Raw genomic sequence first — 23,179 nt, 5'->3', positions numbered from 1 at the left:
AATCCTACAAAACTATGTAGATCAGTGACAGCAGAAAATAAAACCAGATTTGAAAATACACTGGATGCTTTCACTGTCATTGTTCATCCAGATTTATTTCATAATGTCTCATTATTTATTAGTTGAATATTAGGTATATTTACTTCAGTTAAGTCCTGAAATTTAAAATTATGAACAGATTTTTCCCAGCATAGTTTTAATAGTATATTGACTTTTACAGTGTATTTAAATGACAGTGCGTGTTTATAATTCTGCCTTCCTGGTCCTCCATACACCAGAGCCCGTCACGTTGCGTCGATTGAATCCAGCTCAGAGTTTCACTTTTGATTCAGAGTAAGTCGGAGCTGAAGTGACGAGTTCTGTGTTCTCACTGTGTTCTACTGTGTTCTACTGTGTTCTACTGTGTTCTCACCCTGTTCTCACAGGAGATTAAAGCGGGCAGGAAACAGAGCAGGTAAGTTGTGATTACCCATAGACTGTGTATAAAAGGTTTTAACCGTCTTTATGACGCACTTTGTTAACGGAGCTCGTTTTCATCGGTCAGGTCATGGCTGACATGTACAACAACAGGCCTGTAAATGACGAGGTAAGAAGTGCTCCGGTGTTTGGACACTGCTCCGTATTCAGTGATACTGTACGCAGTCCTCAGTGATCCGGTCAGGTTGGTAACAGGACTTTTTGTTGTTGTCAGGTGAACGGTGGTCTGGCTGGTCTGGATGAGGCCAAGAAAGACCTGGAGATGTGGAAGGTAGGAGACCTAGTTCAAAATACTTCACCCACTTCAGCCTGTCATTGAGGAGCAGGTCCCTCTGGACCCTGGTCTTAGCTCTCAGGTGAGATCAGCTCACAGAAAGCCATCGTTGTACAGGTAAAAACACTTCCTGTTCAACAGTCCTATGAACAGCCACAGTGGAAGTATCAGAGTACTCCTTGATTTAAGTAAAAGTACCAGCAGTGTAAAATACTCAATTACAGTGATACTAAAGTGAAAGTACTGAAGTATTACATGTAGGCCTAACTGGTCAATATTTTCATTAATCAAAGCTGATAGGTTTGACTGGACAGTATCTAAATAAGAGCACAACAGGGTCAGTCGACGTCAACCAAAATGACCGGATTGGTTTTGGTGGGTCAGTCCAAGCTAAAAGTCCCAGAACAATTTTACTCCCACTCCGTCCCTCGCGTCAGGTGTGTGCAAGTCAAACTCATGCTCAGCTGGAATGAGGTCAGGTGATCATTGCTCTGCAGCAGCACTGTGGTGCTCTCTGAGTGTTCTTTGATTTGAGCCACAGTTCTTCTGCCTTCTCTCAATCTGGATGGAAAAAACATCGCAGTAAAGCTGAGTCAGTTGAAGGTTTTCTTTGGTCCGTCCTGTGGTTTCGTGTGTCCAGGCTGAGATATCTGTCTTTGGGATTTGTAAACTCTGTGAAGAGAATTAAGTTTAGAATGACATGTAAACATGTCATTGTAGAAATGTTGTCCATGTAAATGTGGTAGTCCACCATCATAGTCAGTAACTGGACTCCCCTACAAACTGCCCACAGGTTCAGCTGTTTTCTCTGAAACTCCTGTTTTATTTATCTATTTGTTCATTTGATAGTGACAATACATGTTGATGAACGTCAGTATAAAATACACAATGTAAACAAGTCAAACTGTAGCAAAAATGCTAATTTACATCCTTAGTCCCTGGGCAGGTAACAGACAACAACAAACATTACAAGTATCAATACAAATAAATACACAAATAAAAAGACAAATAGAGTTAAAGGTGATCACAGATCTGCTTGGGCTTAATGTTTGAGGTATGTCTTGAAGGTGGGACATGTAGGACACTTTCTTATTGCAAGTGGTTTTGTGTCTTAAGATTAAAGCAGAGAAAGCTGATGATGTAAAATCCAGGCTCATAGTGGAAAAACTGGAGGAAGATGAAGCCAAGGAGAAGGCCAAACAGGAGATGTTGGCTTTGGTGGAAAAGAACAATGAGTATCAGAAGGACTTCGCTCAGAGCCTGAGCTCAGTACAGGTAGAGTTACTGTCAAGTCAGAAACATCTGCAGGAGAAATGAGGCGGGACAATGAGGAGCTCATCTCTACTTTCTCTCACTCAGGACGAAATCGGGAAGCTTGCTAAACGCAAACAGGATTTGCTGGACAAACTGATGAGATGTCAGGCTGAGCTGGAGGCTAAGAGGGCCGAGTCCACCAAACTGAAGCAGAAATTCAAGGTAAAAAGCAGAATCTCACTGCATCCATTTCTTTTTAACAATCAAAACAGTGAGATAATACAACAGTACTCTGGCACATCGTAGAACAATAATGATAACGCTCTGCTCTCCAGATCTATGCCCTGATTCCAGACACAGAGATGAGGTTCACCACTCAGGACACAGAGGAGACGGATGACAACAGTCAGCCAATCAGAGGAGTGTTCACCATCAGCCAGAGGTCCACTGTGTTCCTGCAGGGAGGGCAGGCGCTCATCACCTTCGAGGAGGAGAAAGGTACACAGAACTTCATCACTGAGAGAGGAGTTTGTCTTCATGTGAATGTTACTAAACCAAAAGACCGAGGCTTACAGGGAGTGTTCAGGACTGACTGGTTGTGTCACATACACACACACACAAACAAGTATGTGTTTATGAAAGCAAAACAATTAAAATATCATGAGTTCACAGTTTGACTCAAACTGAAACTGATTAGCTGGGCTATGTCTCTAAATGAATATGGGAAGGTGAGAGCAGCTCACCTGCACAGCCAATAACAGGACTTTTTATTAATGTTCTTTTGTCTTACATATGTATTTGTTTCCAGAAAAGGCTGGACCTTCCCTATATGTATAATCTGGATGTTACATTTTAGTCAGAACTGATATTGGACCCCAGAGTAGAGACAGAACACAAAACACACCAGCAATAACGGTGCAAGGGAGCTTATTGGGGAGAAGGTAATAGTGGTGGTGAAAGCAGAGGGGGAGTGGGTCCAGGGAATCCAGGTGTCTGGTGAGTAAACAAGGCAGGAGTACAGAGGACACTGCAGACCAGAGGCAGCTGAGTAACACACTCCGGAAAAACCAGGGACAGCTGGAGACCGAAGGCAGGTGGGTGTTGTGGCGTGGGGACAGCAGAGTGTGGCAGGATCAGCAGCCCACAAATCAAGAAGTCTTCTGGAGCAGAGGAGAGGAGATCAAAGAGTTAATACAGACAAAAACACCAGGGAGACACTGAAACACTAGATGACTGTAGTCGCACACAATAATCAGAACGGCGAGAGCGTAACCACCACTGTGAAGAGTAGAACAATCTGGCAACAAATGGAATGGATTGCCGGGGTAGATACACTGCAGGTGATGAGTGATTGCAGGTGTGGTGGTGAGCTGCAGTCCAGACCACGCCTCCGCTGGGTCACCTGATGTCAGGGGAAGCATACAGACACACACACATACACAGGGGAGGGGAGACAAACAGGAAAAGGGGAAAAACACTGGGAGACACAGTGGGACTGTGACACTGGATATATAGTGTGTGATACAATATACTGTATATAAACTACCAGCTGGCTGGTGGCCCACTCTCTCTGCTTTTATTCTCAATACACAATACATAAGTACCTCTAGCAGCAAAGTCCTCAAACCATGTCTCCTGATGGCTGTTGCTCTCAGTGACACTGATCATGGTGTAATGAATAATAAGACCAGGTCTAAACCTAGTATCTGTTTGGACCACGTCCTATCATCATTCAGCATCTGGTCAGCAGCTGGTCTCAGCTTAATCTGTCTGCTTGCTTTCGTCCGTCAGTAACTTGGTGAAATTGAACATTCACATGAAGAAGAACTCCTCTCTTAGTGTGTATTTTAGTGTGAACTCCTCTCTAAGTGTGTATTTTATCATTAACAGACACAGTAGAAAGTAACTACACTCTCAGCAGGATCTGGTCTAAATAAGATCTGGTTGATAGGAACTATTTCTCCTTTCGCCTGCCGTAGTCATATGTGAACCATGACAGAGTGACAATGATGATGGCTGACCGTCAATGTGGTCTTCAGTTCTCACACTGTGTGTGATGTGTGTTAGGACTGTGAGGTTCTGTGGCAGCACCACAAACCTCATTAAGCCTCTGAGATTTAATCACAGTAAAGAACATGAGGTCTGGAGAAGAGGAGAGCTGAGTGAGACAGACTTCACAGCATCATCCAGTTACAGAGAGTTGATCACTGTCACGGGGACAGAGACTCACATCTGTCCAGCTTAAGTCTGTGTGTTGATGTTCAAACAGCTGGAGTTCACCACATTCTTCAAACCACAGAACCCAGCGTTCTCCCAACTGAACCTTCATTTCAATCATTTTAGCTCAAACATTTTATTTTAGTCAGTATTTGGATGAAGAGACTCAAAAACAATAATGAACCAGTGTGTTTACACTGGGGTGGGGGAGGGGTGAGTGTCAGCCATGGTCTGAGCCAGCAGGGAGCGCTGTTGCTGTGGACATGTATGAACAAGAAGACAGGAACAGGAACAGACACAGAGTGACCTCACTGGAGACCAGTCCCATTTGTTTCAGCACCAGTGACCCACCTCACTGTGATGACCAGACTGTTCTCTGTCATGTTCTCTGTCATGTTCTCTGTTCTCTGTCATGTTCTCTGTCCTGTTCTCTGTTCTCTGTCATGTTCTCTGTCCTGTTCTCTGTTCTCTGTCATGTTCTCTGTCATGTTCTCTGTCATGTCCTCTGTCCTGTTCTCTGTCCTCTGTCATGTTCTCTGTTCTCTGGCATGTTCTCTGTTCTCTGTCATGTCCTCTGTTCTCTGTCATGTTCTCTGTCATGTTCTCTGTCATGTTCTCTGTTCTCTGTCATGTTCTCTGTTCTCTGTCATGTTCTCTGTTCTCTGTCATGTTCTCTGTCACGTTCTCTGTCACATTCTCTGACATGTTCTCTGACATGTTCTCTGTTCTCTGTCATGTTTTCTGTTCTCTGTCACGTTCTCTGACACGTTCTCTGTCACGTTGCTCTGTCATGTTCTCTGTCACGTTCTCTGTCCTGTTCTCTGTCACGTTCTCTGACATGTTCTATGACATGTTCTCTGACATGTTCTCTGACATGTTCTCTGTCCTGTTCTCTGTCATGTTCTCTGTTCTCTGTCATGTTTTCTGTTCTCTGTCACGTTCTCTGACACGTTCTCTGTCACGTTACTCTGACATGTTCTCTGACACATTCTCTGTCACGTTACTGTCATGTTCTCTGATATGTTCTCTGTCACGTTCTATGACATGTTCTGTTATGTTCTCCAACATGTTGTCTGATATGTTGTCTGATATGTTCTCTGACATGTTCTCTGATGTTTTTTCTGACATGTTACTCTGTCATGTTCTCTGACATGTTCTCTGTCATGTTCTCTGACATGTTCTCTGTCATGTTCTCTGTCATGTTTTCTGTAATGTTTTCTGACACATTCTCTGTCATGTTCTCTGTCATGTTCTCTGTCATGTTCTCTGTCATGTTCTCTGTCATGTTTTCTGACACATTCTCTGTCATGTTCACTGTCATGTTCTCTGTCATGTTCTCTGTCATGTTCTCTGTCATGTTCTCTGACATGTTCTCTGATATGTTTTCTGTTATGTGCTCTGTCATGTTTTCTGTTCTCCAGTGGCCTCTCAGATTCTGAAGATTGCCAAGTGTGCGGTTTCCTGTGACAACAAGAGTCTGGATGTGAAACCAAAAAGAATAAGCATGGATCCTGTTGTCAAGTTTGAGGTAGTGGTGCTGCACACACACACACACACACACACACACACACACACACACACACACACACACACACACACTCCTTAAGACAGGAAAAACTGGCTGCAAGTTGTGACACTGAGTCAGCCTGGATGAGCTGGTCCAGGTATTAAATAACTGTACATGTGTGACGTCTGTGGACTGAGAGTTGTATCAGTTGTATCACCCTTCATGCTGTCAGCTTAATGCTACAGTAGTTTACTATATGAACACATCACAGTGACAGTTCAATGAGGACCACTGAGGCTTTGACAGAGGTGAGAACAGGTCAAACTGTAGACCCAGTCTAGAGCATGAAAGTCATGTGACCTGGGACTGAGGTGTGGGGCAGTTAGTTCAGGTAGAAACCAGCTGGTTGTGTAAGTGGATCTGCTGGTTCCAGTGACCACAGCTCACCTCCCAGCCTCACTGCTGATCACAGAACAATGTATCCTGTAATTCACTTGCACACTGTGTACAGTGTGTTGACACTGTGCTGACTCCCCTCTCATCAGTGTGTGCTGTCATCCATATAGGTCCACATCGATGTTTCCAGAAAGGAGATCAAGGTCTCCAACGTCCCCCCTTCCATGCCAGAGGAGAGAGTGAGGGACCGGCTGGAGATGAGCTTCTCTAGGCCCAGCAGAGGAGGAGGAGAGGTGGAGGGAGTGGAGTACGATGCGAACACTGGAACAGGACACGTCACCTTCCTGCACCCTGGAGGTCAGCTCCTGATTCACTTAGACAGCAGCTCATTAGACAGAGATTCTGAACTGATCCTGGTCCTGGAACTCCAGACAGGTGCATGTGAGGGAGAGTTCCGCTGTAGTGTCATAAGATCATCATACAGAACACTGACTCCTCCTGCAGGTCAGGTCCAGCTGGGACTCAGAGAATGATCAGATTCAAATGTTCAGCTCTAATTAAATCATTACAGCAACAGGTGGAAGAAGAGTGAGGATAGAAATGATCAAGCAGGATAAGGATGAAAAATATGAGAGAGCTGGAGGGAGGGAGGATCTGAGGTTCAGCAGGTTGAGGTCTCACTAACACAGGTGACTAACGGCAGGGTAAAGTAGTGCAGGAGCAGCCTGTATTGATTTCACAGTCCACTGATCATCCATTGGGATTCAGGGTGCAGGGAGCCAAGTACACTTGGGTAATGTTGTGTTCAGGCTCAGGGCTCACATTATTATACAGTATAGGTGGGTGTGTCAGAAGTTGTAACCAATCACAGGACTATCTGTCCCGCCTCCTCTGAGGAAACTTGCTGTTGTAGCGTTTTAAAATCTGAACACAGCAGCTCAGATACCCTCCAGAGAGCAAATGTTGAATTGACCTTTGAATTGACTTGTCCAGGTTGAAGATGTTATGATCCTCGTGTTTTCTGTGCAGAAACATTTAATTGATCGTCCAATGATCCACAACCATGTTATTAGATACGTCCTGAGAGCCACATGTACAGTGAACGCACCACTAAAGACACAGTCTGTTTTTTATGTTGTATTTCTTTATTTCTGAAAAGGGTTTAACATTTCATTCAGGGAACCGATGAAATAGCTTTATTTACATCATCTTCATTTCATTCATCATCCTGCTATGATCCACAAATAAAGTAGAACCACTCTAACCTGCAGTCTCTAACACGTCATTACACCACAGAGCAACTTCAATGACCATAGAGAACGCTTGTCCCCACCCTTTGATATGAGCCATCATACCAGGAGCAGTTTTCCTAGTTTCTATCCTGTGTCTCTGTGACACTAGATTAAAAGTGGGGAAAATGTATTTTTCATTTGTGGTATTTAAGATGTAATAACATCAAGTACGCTTTTCTAGCATTATTGAGTTGACATGTTATATCTAACGTTGTGTAAAGGTAAAATAAATAAAAGTGTGAGCGGATAATTACATAGACACAAGCTTACCATTGGGAAGCATCAGCTCCATCATGGGGACAAGCCTGCATTTCTCCTCCGCTAGCATAACTGCCAGCTTCAGCTCTAGCCTCCAACATTTACAGCCTCACTTCAAAACCATCGTCCTCATGGTCATCTTCCTCCGTTTCAACCCCCGTCCGATTCATCTATAAGGTCCGCAGGCGTAGGCAAAGGTAGTCGATTTTCATATTCACAAAGCTATTGGCTACTGTGAACTCCAATCAATATCTGTGACATGTCCCTCCCTAGCCTCGTGTTTTTACCAGAAACACGTAATCATGCGAAAGTAAATTGCTTGCCGACAACCATTTCACGAGGCCTTGGTCAGTGTTTGACAGTGATGTTGCTGCCTTCAGATGGCTGTAAGGAGTCAGCAGTGAAGGCCTCCACCATCACAGGTCAGCTAGTTCAAAAACAAACAATTAAATTCGAGGAAAACGGGAAAAAGGGGGTTTGTGAGATTTCACTGAATACAGTAATCTACTGTGGCACAAAAAGGTGCTGAGCGCTTGACCTGCTCGGGCAGGTGGGTGGCGGTGGACCCTCTGCACCACCTCTCCTCCCACTGGAGCATGTGACCAATCACCAAGAAGACAGGATAACCTCAGAGAGAAAACAGAGCTGTCTGTTCATTGATTCAGGTCTCTCTAGTGTAAAGTTGCATTCAGGTGTAAATCCCATCAACAGTTCACACTTGTCTTCAGAGGTGGACCAGCAGAACACATGATCACCCATGAAACTCTCACTGAAATGTCACTTAGTTTGTTGGGATCGGGGTCTAGTTTAGGCAAACTGGGTCCTGGTTTAAATAATCCAGACTAACTCTCTGTAAACCAGCTTACATGTATAAGTCTGACAAATGACAGTAGCCTTACAGTGAACTGTAATTACTCCATGAAAGTATCCGTGTTTGGATGAGCCCAGTCCTGATGTCCATGCTTCAAGAACACTTCGGTTCACAGGTGTTCACACTGAAACCAGAGGCAGGATTGAGAAGAAGCAGATCTAATAGAAACCAACCTGCTGAGCATCAGTGTGTGAGTGATGTGTTCATGCTCAGGTGTGTTTGTGTCACTGTAGTTGCTGAGAGCTTGGCCCTGAGAGGGAGGCACCATGTGGATCTGGACTCTGACGTCAACGTGCAGGTCGGACCCATTTACAAATACAAGCTGCGCAAATTTCAGGTAAGATATAGGACTGAGACTGGTCACCATCACCAGCTGCTGAGCTGGGGTCAACAGTAACAGCTGATCAGATATTGATCACCAGCTGCTGAGCTGGGATCAGTGGTAACAGAACCAGACTCTGAAGAAGCTGATGTTCTGATCCCTTTCAGACCTTCTGCGGCTTTCCGAAGCGAACCATCCTCCTCGATGACATCGGGGACACTTCAGACGAGGAGGACCTGCAGGATCATCTGGAGATCCACTTCCAGAAGCCCAGTAACTGTGGCGGTGAGATAGAAAGCATCAAGTACCTCTCAGGAGGAAAAGCTGCCCTGGCCTTCTTCTGTGAGGAGGAGAGAGACGAGTGACTGTCACCAACATGTGAGCCCAGTCCTCACATTAGTCCAGAGTCTGTGATTAAAGAAATCTCCCTAACTGAAGGGAAGCTTTTTATTCACTGTCCTGCTGAGTCAGATGATTTAGTTCAACAGTCTTTGATCTGTGTTTTCACATCACATGATGAGGGGAGTCTAGGTAGTGTTTAAAGCTGGGTTTGCTTTTCTCTTCTACACTGTGCTTATTAAAAGATCTGAATCACAGGTGTGGTGTGTTGTTAATGACTCAGACTGCGGATACACACCTGTGTGTGCCAAAATAATAATAATAATAATAATGAAAATAATTTTTTTTTTGGTTGAGTTTCTGCACAACCAGCACTGTTATAACTTTGGTTATGCTCAACGATTGTGATTGATATACATGGGTCAACCCTGCAGCAAAGGAGTCATTAGATTTGACTATCAAATACAAAAGGATAGTTTGATACTTTTTTCGTCAGCTAGATCAAACATTTCTTTTCTTTAAATTTGCAGGCTGTATGTTTATGCAACATACAGGATAGACTGATATGGTTATTTATGGAGAGGTTTGAAATGGTGCATTGTCATATTAATAATCTAGGCTATCAATCATATTGTACATATCTAAATTATAAAATAAATAATCCTCAGCCCTAAATCTAAGTGAATGGATGGAATATTAGCATGACCAATCTGCTGATTACTGCTTTGTTACCTATATTGATGACACCTTGCATTTACTCTGTACATAGTAGTTTAGTTAATAAACTCCTTTATTTACACCCAGCTGTTGTCCTGTTGTATTCTTTTGACGTAGAGACTGGAGATCCATTGAATCGAAGCGTCATGGCTTCCGATATGAAACTGATAAATTTATCAATGAAGTAATTCATTGTTGTCCTCCCAGAGGACTGGTGCCCCATTTCAACGAGAGTAAATCCTAAAATATGGCGTTAACGCTACACCTACACAGAGGGAACGGTGGTCTGACATCATCTGAAATTGAGACTCCTCATGAAGACCTGCAGTGACAGAGGGTTTCATTCAGTTGAATTTTGTTATGAGACCCTCCAACAAGACTCAGGTCTGTGGACCAGTGTCTCCACAGTGTTAATGTGGCTGTTAGTGTGCAGAGAGCTGATGGAGCTTTAGGTCTCTCTGAGCAAAAGTACAAATACTCATGTTGAGTCAAAACAACAACAAACAAGTTAAACTTCTGATTTCTTACCATCATTTAGACTTAAAAAGGAGAATATTTGACATAGTATCTCACATTATCAATTCATGTCACATTTTCAACATCATACTGAACTTTGTTTTTCCTGGTGGAAATACAACAAAAGTAACTGACTCATTTCCTTCACATAAATCTAAATGTGACAGCTGACAAAGAGCTGAAACAGCAGTGGTTTTGCAGAAACCGTCACAGAATCAACTACAGTGTCAGTGAAGGGTCATTTACTGACGAATGTGGATTGTCAGTGCAGAAGATCTCAGGATGTTCTCAGATTTTCATCACCTGTTTTCATCTCAGGATAACAGGACAGACAAAATATCAGCAGGAAGAATTCACTGCATGCAAACCTTTAATACCCAGACACGAAGAAAATCACTGCTTCACCTACCTCAAAGGATAAGTGGAGTGTTTGGCTCCCAATCATATTACAAAAACACACACAGAGAAGGTCAGGCTTCAGATAATGAAGCTCATCAGTCCACGCTCATTTCCTGCTTGTTTTCACAGTTGAACCAGTACCAGTCCCTGCTCTTGTGATGGTGTCCTCTGGAGCAGGCTGAGGTTCTCATATCACAACAAATACAAGGTAAAAACAGACAATAGAACAGTCAAAGACGCCCAAACATGTCTCTGTCCCAGTTCAGAGGTCCTGAGGAAGGGAATCTGGATCAGGAAAAACATCTGGATACCTAATGGGTACACTGAAGTCAGATAACTGAGGTCCAATCACTGAGGTAAAGTGTCCTCGGCCAAGTTGATGAACTAAAATGACTAAATTATTCATTGTTAATTAATTGTATAAATGTGTGTGAATGGGTGAATGTGTGATGTGAAGTTCTTTGAGTGGTCCATAAGACTAGAAAAGCTCTGTATAAGTGCAGTTCATTTACCATTTATTCTTGTGACATGTATATAAAGGCAGGCCGCGCTGACCTGGATCTGGATCAGGACACTGGGAGTCACAGTACTCTGTGCCGGAGTCACAGTAGTCTGTACTGGGAGTCACAGTAGTCTGTACTGGGAGTCACAGTAGTCTGTACTGGAGTCACAGTAGTCTGTAATGGGAGTCACAGTATTCTGAACTGGAATCACGTTAGTCTGTACTGGGAGTCACAGTAGTGAATGGGTGAATGTGTGGTGTGAAGTTCTTTGAGTGGTCCATAAGACTAGAAAAGCTGTGTATAAGTGCGGTTCATTTACCATTTATTCTTGTGACATGTATATAAAGGCAGGCCGCGCTGACCTGGATCTGGATCAGAACACTGGAATCACAGTACTCTGTGCCAGAGTCACATTAATCTGTACTGGGAGTCACAGTATTCTGTACTGGAGTCACATTAGTCTGTACTGGGAGTCACAGTAGTTTGTTCTGGAGTCACAGTAGTCTTGACTGGGAGTCATAGTATTCTGTACTGGAGCCACAGTATCCTGTACTGGAGTCATAGTAGTATCTACTGGAGTCACAGTTGTATCTACTGGAGTCACAGTAGTCTGTACTGGGAGTCACAGTATTCTACGCTGGAGTACAGACTCATGCTCAGATATCTTTAACTTATGTTGTGTATAACAGGAATAACTACATAGACACAGCGCTTTTTGTTTTGAAATCTTTTTTTTTCTGTTTTTTTCCAAAGTCAATGAGAAATCGTGCTGAATAATTGTGATCTCAATATTGCTCAAAATAATCATGATTTTGATCAATAATGAATAAATTGAATTGAATGATTGAATAATGATTTTTGCCATAATCGAGCAGCCCCTGTCTGTACTGGAGTCAAAGTAGTCTTTACTGGGTCAGAGTAGCCTGTCCTGGGAGTCACAGTATTCTGTACTGGAGTCAAAGTAGTCTGTACTGGGAGTCACAGTATTCTGCCAGTCCATTGTCTCCATAAGGTCTGCTGGGCACCAAATCAGTCGTCACACCTGCTCCATGTTGAGATGAAGTCCAGACCTTAAAACAGACGGTCCACGTGCTGAGTCCACTCCAGCACTGTCCTCTGGTGAGTGTTTTACATGAGAGCACAGCTTTTAGCTTTGGTCTGCTGATAGTGAGTCGTTACTCCAGTGGACACGTCTCTCCCACTGTGAGACGTCCTCTTGGTGGCTCTGGAGGACTTCCTCCTCTTCATGTTCTTGCTGTTCTCGTTGATGCAGGCCAGCGTGGCCACGTGAAAGATGTCTCTGACACTGTTCTCAGACTGCAGAGACGAACACTCCAGGTAGGGGGCGCTCAGCTGCTTGGCTGTGTTGGAGCCCTGGGAAAGGAAACAACAGGTCAGGTAGTCCAGGGGGAGAGTCAACAATGTGGAGGTTTTGTGGGAAGGGTGGGGGTCTTGTGTGAGCTGATCAGCCTGCTGGCTCTCTCACAGTCGGATACCCCTGGATTAACAACAGTTCATCAGACAATCAACTCACAGCTCAGGTTATTTAATTACGATCAGCTGATTGTGTTTATATCTGGACCACATCCATGAAGAATAGTGTGCTACACCTTCATCACCAACCAAAAACAACCATGATGACACACAACATATGAAAATGTGACACCTTCCTCACACATGGATAATGATGGTCTTGATGAAGAGTTTCAAACCAGAACCAGGTTCAATAGAATCAGACTGATTTGATCCTGACCCACCTGATCATAGGAGACTGGAGTGTGTCTGCTGTGGGACCTGGTGAAGAGGTCTGTGCGCAGGTCTGACTTACAGCCCACCAGCAGCACCTTGGTGTTGGGACAGAACTCTTGGACCTCTGCTCTCCACTGGACAGAGGGAACCAAGAGCAGAACATCATACCACATAATTTACCCAAAACCATGTTCATGGGAGGGAACATTAGAAACTCTGAGGATATACCCTCTCTTCTTTTCAAATAACCACTGTGAACTATTCAACATCAACATTCAACAAGGACTCTCCTCACACTCACCTTCTTGAGGACGCTGTCTAATGTCTCTGGTCTGCTGATATCAAAGCAGATGAGGACTGCATCAGCGTCAGGGTAGGAGAGAGGACGTACGTTGTCGTAGTAGGGAGAACCTTTAAAGAGACATCTGCTGGTCAGTAAACATGGTTCCAGAGTAATTGAGGTGTTGTTCAGAGACTCTGAAGTTTCTCAGACATCACTGTGATGTATGTGACAGTCAGTCAGAGATGAACTGGATGTTGTCATTACACTCACTGTCTACTGTCATAGAGTCAGTAATTTCCTGTTTTCAAATTTAATTATGTGTTTGGTTCACCTGGTTATTCTGTGCCATTCAAATGGCCCTGTTTGAAACCATCTCTGTTTTCTACTGAACAACATGATGATCAACAGGTCTGAAGGTGTATCAGCTTTTTACATGATCTCTAGACTAGGTTATAGAAGCTGTGTTACGGCTGTAAGAACACAGGCTGTGGTCGACTACATATTCTGATACTGGACTGTTAGAGAAAGTGGTTCACAACAATAACGGAGGCTCAGATGTGATGCAGACATGGTGCAGATGTGATAATGGAGTTCTGAAAGTAATAAACCTCCAGACAAGCCAGGACTGGATTAATGCTATGACTAGCTACATCATGATCAGTGTTAATATACTGTGTCTATACCATGGTCAACAGGACCGGATCAGACCAGGTATTAACATGTGACCAGGGCATCCATTTACTGTCATACAAACTAACACCTAACACACAGTGAAGCAGAGGCTGATGGGAATGCCATTAGCTTTGACCATATCTGCTCATAAACCAGAACACTGACACTCACCCACAGAAGCGTTGTACCTCAAAACCATGAGTAGATGTGAAGATACCTGACTTGCTAATGTCATAAGGATCTATCCTCTGGAGACCAAACACAACCCTCACCACAAAACGCACAGATATCACACCCACACAACTGTGACCACAGCTCAGGGAGAAGGGGGTCCACATCACTGTGGACCAGCAGGAGCTGGGTCAGTCTGCTCTCAGCTGTATGAATGAGACAGGTCCAGTCCTGCAGGGAAAATCCAACTCTCTCTGCTCAGGAGACAGGGATGCTTACAGAAGAGCGAGGGCAGACCTGGGAAGAGGCATCAAAGTTGCTAAACAAAAGTACAAACAACGCATTGATGTGGCAAAGTATCAAGACCCTCACTGACTACAAACAAAGCCACAGAAGAAATGCTTTGAGACTGGTCCTGTCCCACATCAAGGCCCACATACCCCCCGATCTTGACCAACATCAGTTTACCGACAAGACCAACAGGTCCACGGAGGATGCCATCTCTTTAGAACTTCACACTGCTCTTACTCACGTGGAAGATCCCAAAACTTACATCAGGATGCCCTTTGTCGATTTGAGTTCAGCCTTGAACACCATCACCCCGAAGAAGCTGGTCAACATATTGCAAACTCTGTCTCTGTCTGTGGATTAAGGACTACCTTACCAGCAGATCCCAGCATGTCAAACTAGAAAATCACATCTCACCCTCAACACTGGTTCCCCCCAAGGCTGTGTCCTCAGCCCACTCCTCTACTCCCTCTCCACCTACGACTGCACTCCCATCCATAGTATCAACACCATAATCAAATTCACAGATCATTGTGGGCCTGATAATCAACAATGAGGAGACTGCCTACAGGGAAGAGGTCCACATACTAAATGGTGCGAAAACAACAACCTCATCATCAACACCAAAAAGACAAAAGAGGTCACTGTTGACTTCAGGAAAAACAAAACACACCACACTGGGCTGTGCAACAATGGGGAGGAGGTTGAGCAGGTTGAGAGTTTCAAAAACCAGGGAGTCCAAATATCAGATGACCTGACCTGGAGTGTGAACACCACACTCTTGGTCAACAAGGCCCAACAAGCCTCTTCTTCCTGAGGACCCTAAAGCGCAACAAACCTGTGAACCGCTGATCAACTGTTACCACTGTGTGACACAGAGCATTTTAACATTCTGTTGCACAGTATGTTCCTTGAGCTGTACTGAAGAGGATAGACCTGCAGCAGGTCCTGAAGACAACGCAGTGGGTTGTTGGCTCCCCTTTATCTAAACTGAGAGACAACCACTCCTGCCGTCTCTGCAGAGGGGCGGGCAGTATCAGGAGTGACCCCTCTCACACTGGTCACCACTTGTTTGCCACTCTCCCCTCTGACCCCCAACCCCCCGGAATATAAACAATAGATAAACAATGACTGACCTGTTGCCCCAGAGATTGACCGACTTTGTCTCATGACCTGTTGCAGCTATACCTGTGCAATAATACAGCTATACTGAGCAATATTGATAATTCTTCATCTTCGTCGTATCCCGCTTATCCGGATCCGGGTCGCGGGGGCAGCAGCCTCAGCAAAGAGGTCCAGACGGCCCTCTCCCCAGCCACTTCCACCAGCTCCTCAGGGAGAATCCCGAGGCGTTCCAAGGCCAGCCGAGAGATATAATCCCTCCAGCGTGTCCTTGGTTGGCCCCGAGGCATGGAGGAGCAGCGGCTCTACTCCGAGTCCCTCCCGGATGACCGAGCTCCTCACCCTATCTCTAAGGCTGAGCCCGGCCACTCTGCGGAGGAAACTCATTTCGGCCGCTTGTATTTGCGATCTCGTTCTTTCGGTCATTACCCAAAACTCATGACCATAGGTTTAGGATTGGAACGTAGATCGACCGGTAAATCGAGAGCTTCGCCTTCCGATTTAGCTCCCTCTTCCCCACAATGGACCGGTTCAGCGCCCGCATCACTGCTGACGCCGCCCCAATCCGCCTATCGATCTCCCGTTCCATCCCACCCTCACTCGTGAACAAGATCCCGAGATACTTAAACTCCTCCACCTGAGGCAGAGCCTCCCCCCCCGACCCGGAGTGGGCAATCCACCCGTTTCCAGCTGAGAACTTGGAGGTGCTGATCTTCATCCCAGCCGCTTCACACTCGGCTGCAAACCGCCCAAGCGAGAGCTGAAGGTCGGCGCTCGATGAAGCTAAGAGGACCACATCATCCGCAAAAAGCAGAGACGAGATCCTCCCGCCACCGAACCCAAACCCCTCCACCACCCAGCTGCGCCTAGAAATTCTGTCCATAAAAGTTATGAACAGAACCGGTGACAAAGGGCAGCACTGGCGGAGTCCAACCCTCACCGGGAACAGGTCCGACTTACTGCCGGCTACGCGAACCAGACTCACACTCCTTTTGTACAGGGACTTAAATATTGATAATTCATAGTTCATAATTATAGTTATATCATTGGTGTTATGTGTATATTTTAATTTAAATATATATTTGAATGAATTTAGCCTTCATTATTTGAATATATCCTGCCAAGAGGATTGCTGCCAAACTTATTTTGTTGTTTTTTTGACAGTAAATAATCTATCCATCTATCCACAGTCATCTTATTTTTGTTTGACAAATACCAGATATCCATTCATTAATGAAGCCACTACACACACAGGAAGCTGAGAGTTGTATCTCTGGTATAACGTATCCTCATAACCAGTCTGTACAGTGGATCTTCATTCATGGTAAGACTGATATAAGCTCTTCTGTCACTGTGAGGAAGGCAGGGCCTTTAGTCTGCTTTTATTTTGCAGGCCCACACTGACACTCAAGAGGGTACAGTTCACAGGCACATCATTGTGTTAGAAATTGTTTGTCTGTTTATCTTCTGTTACACTACACTACACTCTTCTGAGACACTACTATCATCTGTAACTACAGTAACCAAGGTCTTGTACATAAGGATGCAGAAAAAAGTAACTTAGAGAGAACTGATCAGATCTAGTTCCAGTGAGGCCTGACACAGGTGGCAGACCATGTTCAGGATCAGTAGAGTCTTCACGCATATACAGGTGAAGACTACAGACTGGTCTAATTTGGGATACAGTGCAGAAATCTGTTGAAACTATGTGATACCTGGGTCATACAGTCTCTGTAGGACTTGGAGGTACTCTGGTTCCCCTGCTGACATTCTGCTGCTCACCATTTTCTGGGTTCAGTCATCCAATGAACACACACAAAAACCATGCGTACACCATTTCCCACACATTCATTGTTCTTTATTAACACAGACTGTGTCACATCACTCATTTCATTGACCATATGTACACACGGTTTTCCAAAGTGATCCCAGTTACAGTGAAGTATGCCTCATCAAGACTCTCTACTCCCAATAAATGAAGTTCAGAGTAAAACAGGACTTTACATTTGGACACTGATGCACATTTTTGCCTCACGTTCATAATTTCCCCAATTTCACAATTGGTGAAATTGTGCTTCTTTGTCATCTTTCTTTTCTGTGCCATGCCTGCTAACTAAGCCTCAACCTCCCATGCTGCGAACTGAAGTCAACACTGAAGAACAAAAAACTACAGTTCCTCTAATGACCACTATAGTCTGGCTCCAACAGTCAGTCAATCCCCACAAGCCGTGTTTCGACCAAAGTGTTTCGACCAAAATGTTCTTTCTTCAGGAACTAAAAGGTTCCTGTGGCCCATTGTTGTCTGCATTTCCATCATTATAACATGACATTATATTATTCACAGCACTTTGAGGACATAACATGAACGAAAATGTGAGACAAATTGCGACCCATATATATTCAATACAGGACGCAGCATTTTATTTTTAAATACAGGACGATTCCGTATTATACATGACGGGTGGCAACCCTCGCCACTCCAGGTGTTGCGGTCCTTTATTTTGTTGAGGTCCTGTTTCACTTATTTTATCTTCTCCCGGACCTGTTTCACGGTGTGGAAAATGTGTTTGCTCACTCGGTGCTCACCCACTGCATACTTTTAAAGATGGCGGGTGAAATAAAATGCAGCAAGTACTCGACCAGTCAGAAATGTTCAGCACTGCAGACCACACCCCCCAAAGTTCCTGAACCTTTGGAAAGTACTGGTCCTGGTTCCTGGGGAAAGTTCCTGCGGTGGAAACGTGGCTATAGTCTCCCATGTTAAAATGTCCAACTTTACAGTAGAAATAAGCATGTTTACAGCCTGGTACAAAAAACATTTTTGGTCTCGAGCAAATTTCCTCTGTGATGACCCTTTCCATTCTCCAGGCATGTTGCCTCACTCTTTTCTTGTAGTTCTGGGAGTTGGCTGGAAGGCAGAGCTGGGAGGGTGGCTAGTTAATACCTTCCCATTTGGGCAGGACCTCAAAAAGGCATGAAGGTCCGCCCCTCTGGTAGTCTCTCTCTCTCAGTTGGGCCTGCTGCAGCCACTACAGCCTGTTTCTCTCTTTGTTTGGTTTGTTGCATTTTACAACACACATTACACCATATTTTCACTCATCCACACACCTCTGACACGACTGATGACTCTCTTACTTACACACCCCATTTGTTAATTACCTTGTGTTGGGAATCGTCATTCAAGAGACCAGATGTTTCTTTGCACCAAAGTCTCTGCTCCACCCACGCCCCACCTCTTTATCTATTTTTGGATTAGCTGGGAGTTAGGGGTGGGGTCAGACACTGCCAAGATGGCAATGGTGGCGCAGCTCACTCTGAGCTTTAAAACTGCTCTTCAGAGACCTGTGAGCAGTGTTGTGCTAATGAGCGAATCAGTTTACAAATAGTTTACGACAGTTTTATTGCATGCATGACTTCTCGGTACAGACGCATCTGCTACTGCTGAAGCCAGTTTGTTTGAGCATTTGAAGCAGTTTTATGAACAAACAAGTGAAGACTCAGACGGATTATATTTATATACAGTTTTAAATGTAACTCATGTCTGTGATTCTTCAGTGGTATATACAATATTTCGTTTAGTTTGGGAGTGGCAGTGATTTGGGGATGGTGATGGATGGGTAGAAGGAGGTTCTATTGAAAAAGAATAGCAGCCTATTTATTTTTAAAAAATGGAACATATTAACATGAACTAGTTCATCTGTATGAACTTTGAACTAGTTCTTTTTAAGTGTGAACTGGCACAACACTGCCTGTGAGTGAAGTCATAGAAGCTATGTCCATCTTTATTTACAGTTTATGCTGTAAATAAAGTGGCACAGAGAGTGTTTTTATGTAAACAGGTTAGGAGTGGAAATGAGGCTAATGCACATGCAACCAATTTCTCAATGAGTGATATTTGTAAAGCAGAACCATGTGTTTTATACATCTGGCCCCTGGTCTCTTGATGTTTCTCATGTTAAACAAACAGAGACATCTCTGCTGTGGTATGAGGCCTTTCAATGGGAACCTTCCAGACAGAGAGCAGACCAGGAATCTCTCTTTTACACTGGGATATCCACTGATGTGATGTACATATGTATGTTAGTGATCAGTGCTGGTTCATGTTGTATTGTGCTGCAGGAGAAACTATGTATATGTCAGAGTATAATCACAGTCTCAGAGTGACTCCTGACTCCTCAGAGAGAGTCTGAGGAGGAGCAGCAGGAGGAGGATTCAGATCTGCAGTCCACCAACAGCCTTTAAAATAAAGGAGGGGGAAACACAAAGTTAGGGAGTGTCTAAGCTGAACACCCTGACCGAAGGGAGGGGGGGGCTGCCTGTGGTGAAGCAGGGGTGTAAGCTGTGATTTATCCAACAGCAGAGAGTTCCACAGAAAGACGATGACGCTGTCTGTCTGGAATGTCGACCAGTACTGGATAGAAACTCAGAGTCGGATTTCACTGCAGCCAACATATAAAATGTTCCCAGCAGCCCACTACCCAGATACACACACACATACACACACACACACACGCACACGCACACGCACACACACACACACACACACACACACACACACACACACAGTATCAGGGAATCACTGCTGCCTCCACAGTGAGGACCTGTTCTTCAAAGAGAACATAACAAAGGAACATCCACTCAGTCAGATCACGTTTTCTGAGTCCACACTCAGTCCACAAGCTGGAGGGAGTCATCTCCTGTAGACCAGCTGGGAGGGTGGGCTGAACGTTAACCCCCCTCCCCCAACTCCCAGCAGCACCTCACAGCCCCCACCCCATGGTTTCTGCAGCTGGATGTCAAACTATGAAACTATAAAACTATAAAATTACATGATATTCCAAAAACCAACCCTAACACAGGCAGATCAGTGATTCAGCTTCTCGCCATGGTTCTATTCCTATGAGGTTCTGAATCAAGTCTGGTTTTACAGATGCTCCTGACTCTCAGGTTTAGTATCTGCACCAACTGTCTTAAAAGAGTGTTTGTTTAAACCCGAAAAATCCAATCGAGTGAGACGTTTTTCCTCCAGTTTATCACATAATGTCACTTTCAGCTAAACTCCATCTATCAAATCAATAATTTAAATTCATAAACACACAAGTTTTGATTCAGTATTAAAAAGAACAAACTGGGACTGGGATCAGGTTCCACTCTGTTTAGAGACACCAAAGGCTGCATACAACTTTCTTCACATCTGCAGTGGTCCTCCCAAACATCTGGAAACAGCACAAATACTCCACAAAACTGAGGAGAAGCAGGGAGCCATGGACGTCAGGCTGCTACAGGCCCCTCCTCCTTCACTGGGGTCATGGCCTTGACCAAGCCCCAGGGTTCAGGACTAGTGGCTGGTGTAAAAACCACCTGACACAGTGGACCACAGACCTTCAATAAACCTGGTTCCAGATCATCAGCATATGAACGACAACCTAGAACTAGTCACAGATAACAGTGTCACAGCTACAGTAACAGTGTCACAGCAGAGTGACAGCTAACAGGGTGATAGCTAACAGAGTCAAAGCTAACAGGGTCACAGCTAACAGGGTCACAGCTAACAGGGCTAGACAGTATTCAGAGTATAATGTGCTCAAATAGAACCCAGTGAGAATCTGTAATGACTGATTCTGGTGGTTAGAGTTACGATATGAAACGTTGCCACTTTAAGTGTATAAAACAAATGGACCTTTGTTATATGTGTTGTTGAGGTGTGTTCTTACATTATCACAAACATTTCCATCAGTTTTCAAACCAGCAAAATCAGCAATTTTAATCATGGCGAAGTTTCATTCAGTGATGTTAACAGCAGATCAGCTCCTCTGAGACGTCCTGTGTCTGCTGAACAGTGTCACTGAGTTTAAGATGAAACTGTTTTATTCAGTGTTTCTACCGGTTCTAATCACCTGGTCCTCTGTGCATAATCCAGCTCCAGGTAAAAACCTCCTGAACCACTGAAGTTATCCAAACTAGAGGAGCTGACTGCAGGGAGAGTGCGAGAGGACCAGTGATGTACTGTTAACTCAGACTGACTGATATCATCACCATGTGTTAGTCATCATGGAGTGATGGTGTCCTGTCCTCCCTCCACAGCTGTCTGTCCATCTGAGTTCTTAAGGAACTGGTTCATGAAGACTGGTGAGGAAAGGATTGAACCCTCATTGATACATATTAATGTCCATTATTAATTATTCCAAGAGTCACTGAAGTCTATTAAATTATATGTTATTTACAATTTATTAAATCAAATTAATCAAAGTTGACAAGCCTCTTAATGAACAATGAGAAGTATTATGAAGATAGAGTCAGTTTAACAGCAGTTTCCTCTGACTGAAGATTCATTATATTAGAAGTTTTAGTGTCAATGTGTTTTCTCCTCCTTTAGAGACTTAGACTTATTGATTATAATTAGTAATACAGTCATAGCAACTGGAAATAAACCAATGGTGAGTTATAATCAGTAGCCTGGGCCGGGCTCTAGATCACATGGACTGATTGATTACTAAACACTAAGGAATGAGTCTCAGTGAGTTTTGTCCTCCTGTCTCATCGCCTGCTCAGGGAGGGAGGGTCGGTGTGGGGGTGTGCTTACCTGAGGTGTCCCAGAGCCGGAGATCCACCCGCTGCAGGTCCAGGTCGAAGCTGGCCGTGTAGTTCTCAAACACCGTGGGCACGTAGCACTGCGGAGGACACAGGACAGTGAGAGGACAGCCGTGGTATCAAGGGACAGGGGACAGGACCAGGACCTCTTACCTCAGGGAAGCAGTCTTTGGCGAACACGTTCAACAGAGCGCTTTTCCCGCACTCACTGTCTCCGACAACCACTATCTTACAGTTGACCGGGGCATCTGCGTCCATCCTGACCGCGGCCAAGTCCCGCAACTTCCAGAGACAAGGAGGCGTCCTGAACCAGCAGCTCCGCTTGACTGAAACTAGTCTCACAGAGTCCGGCAGCAGTCTGGGTGGAGGGGTCCCACTGGAGAAGCCTGATGAAGCCTGATTGTTCTCGGTCCTCAGCACCAACTCCTCCTTCCAGCAGCGGAGGGCGGGGCTCCACTATGGGAATCCCGACTGGACCAGGCCAATGAGGAGGCAGGGAGGGGCCTTTATAGGGCCCCGAGCAGGGTGTGAATCCAGATCAGTGAAGTCTGGCCTGATGAAGATGAATCCACAAAAATAGTCTGTGTTTCTAATGAGAATAATTAAGTATGATACCATAAACATGGTTCCCCTCACAGTACCACAGTCCTCCAGTCCTCCAGTCCTCCCGTCTCTGGACCTCCACATGACCTCCAGACCAGCTCCAGGTATCAGCATCACCCTCCATCATATTCTCTGATGACGGAGGAGGGGAGCTCTGACTCTCTCAGAGGTTTTCGCAGAAACTGAACACGCTCCACAGTGAAGCATGACCTTCGTCTTCGTAATTCGTATCAATGTTTCCTGTGACTGTGGCCCCGTTCTAAGGTCCTGAAGTTCCAGCTGGGGCCTGAGTGGGCCCCTCCATGGACCGGAGAGCCCCACTGTTTCAGTATGCGCAGAGTCCAACAGATAACATTTA

The 23,179-nt window shown here is 44.7% G+C and overlaps 2 protein-coding genes across 3 annotated transcripts; one reads left to right on the top strand and one right to left on the bottom strand.

Annotated features, from left to right (window-relative positions):
• The first annotated feature begins 299 nt into the window (after positions 1-299).
• Positions 300-9,464, top strand: nmi (N-myc (and STAT) interactor). Of its 2 annotated transcripts, XM_023417571.2 has the most exons (10): positions 300-454; positions 545-586; positions 692-748; positions 1,868-2,026; positions 2,111-2,227; positions 2,341-2,503; positions 5,644-5,750; positions 6,296-6,482; positions 8,780-8,883; positions 9,036-9,464. In XM_023417571.2, exons 2-10 carry the CDS (start codon positions 548-550, stop codon positions 9,231-9,233), a joined length of 1,131 nt encoding a protein of 376 aa, XP_023273339.1. In that variant the 5' UTR covers positions 300-454; positions 545-547; the 3' UTR covers positions 9,234-9,464. The 2 variants fall into 2 exon arrangements, with proteins under 2 accessions (XP_023273339.1, XP_023273340.1); XM_023417572.2 differs by lacking the exons at positions 545-586; positions 692-748 and having other exon boundaries at positions 329-454.
• A 1,328-nt stretch (positions 9,465-10,792) lies between these two features.
• LOC111663404 (rho-related GTP-binding protein RhoE-like) lies at positions 10,793-22,638 on the bottom strand. Its single transcript, XM_023417569.2, has 5 exons — positions 22,372-22,638; positions 22,211-22,298; positions 13,393-13,502; positions 13,100-13,225; positions 10,793-12,716 (listed from the first exon to the last, which is right to left on the bottom strand). The coding sequence occupies exons 1-5, from the start codon at positions 22,474-22,476 to the stop codon at positions 12,471-12,473; spliced, it is 675 nt and encodes a 224-aa protein (XP_023273337.1). The 5' UTR covers positions 22,477-22,638; the 3' UTR covers positions 10,793-12,470.
• Positions 22,639-23,179: the final 541 nt, after the last annotated feature.

This window comes from Seriola lalandi, unplaced genomic scaffold (assembly GCF_002814215.2).
Source record: "Seriola lalandi dorsalis isolate HSWRI2012SDOR001 ecotype SW California unplaced genomic scaffold, Sedor1 jcf7180002054576, whole genome shotgun sequence".
Lineage (NCBI taxonomy): Eukaryota > Metazoa > Chordata > Actinopteri > Carangiformes > Carangidae > Seriola > Seriola lalandi.
Note: the sequence above shows the minus strand (reverse complement) of the source record. Positions and strands in the feature narration are given on the sequence as shown.

Bases quoted from the DNA above. Each gene is read 5' to 3' on its own strand.
- nmi (XM_023417571.2), top strand. From the start codon at position 548: ATGGCTGACATGTACAACAACAGGCCTGTAAATGACGAG. The intron at 2,228-2,340 runs GTAAAAAGCAGA...TCTGCTCTCCAG, and splicing joins AACTGAAGCAGAAATTCAAG to ATCTATGCCCTGATTCCAGA. The intron at 5,751-6,295 runs GTAGTGGTGCTG...TCATCCATATAG, and splicing joins ATCCTGTTGTCAAGTTTGAG to GTCCACATCGATGTTTCCAG.
- LOC111663404 (XM_023417569.2), bottom strand. From the start codon at position 22,476: ATGGACGCAGATGCCCCGGTCAACTGTAAGATAGTGGTTGTCGGAGAC. The intron at 13,226-13,392 runs GTGAGTGTGAGG...CCCTCTGTCCAG, and splicing joins TAGACAGCGTCCTCAAGAAG to TGGAGAGCAGAGGTCCAAGA. The intron at 12,717-13,099 runs GTGGGTCAGGAT...TTCCTTTCCCAG, and splicing joins CTCCAGTCTCCTATGATCAG to GGCTCCAACACAGCCAAGCA.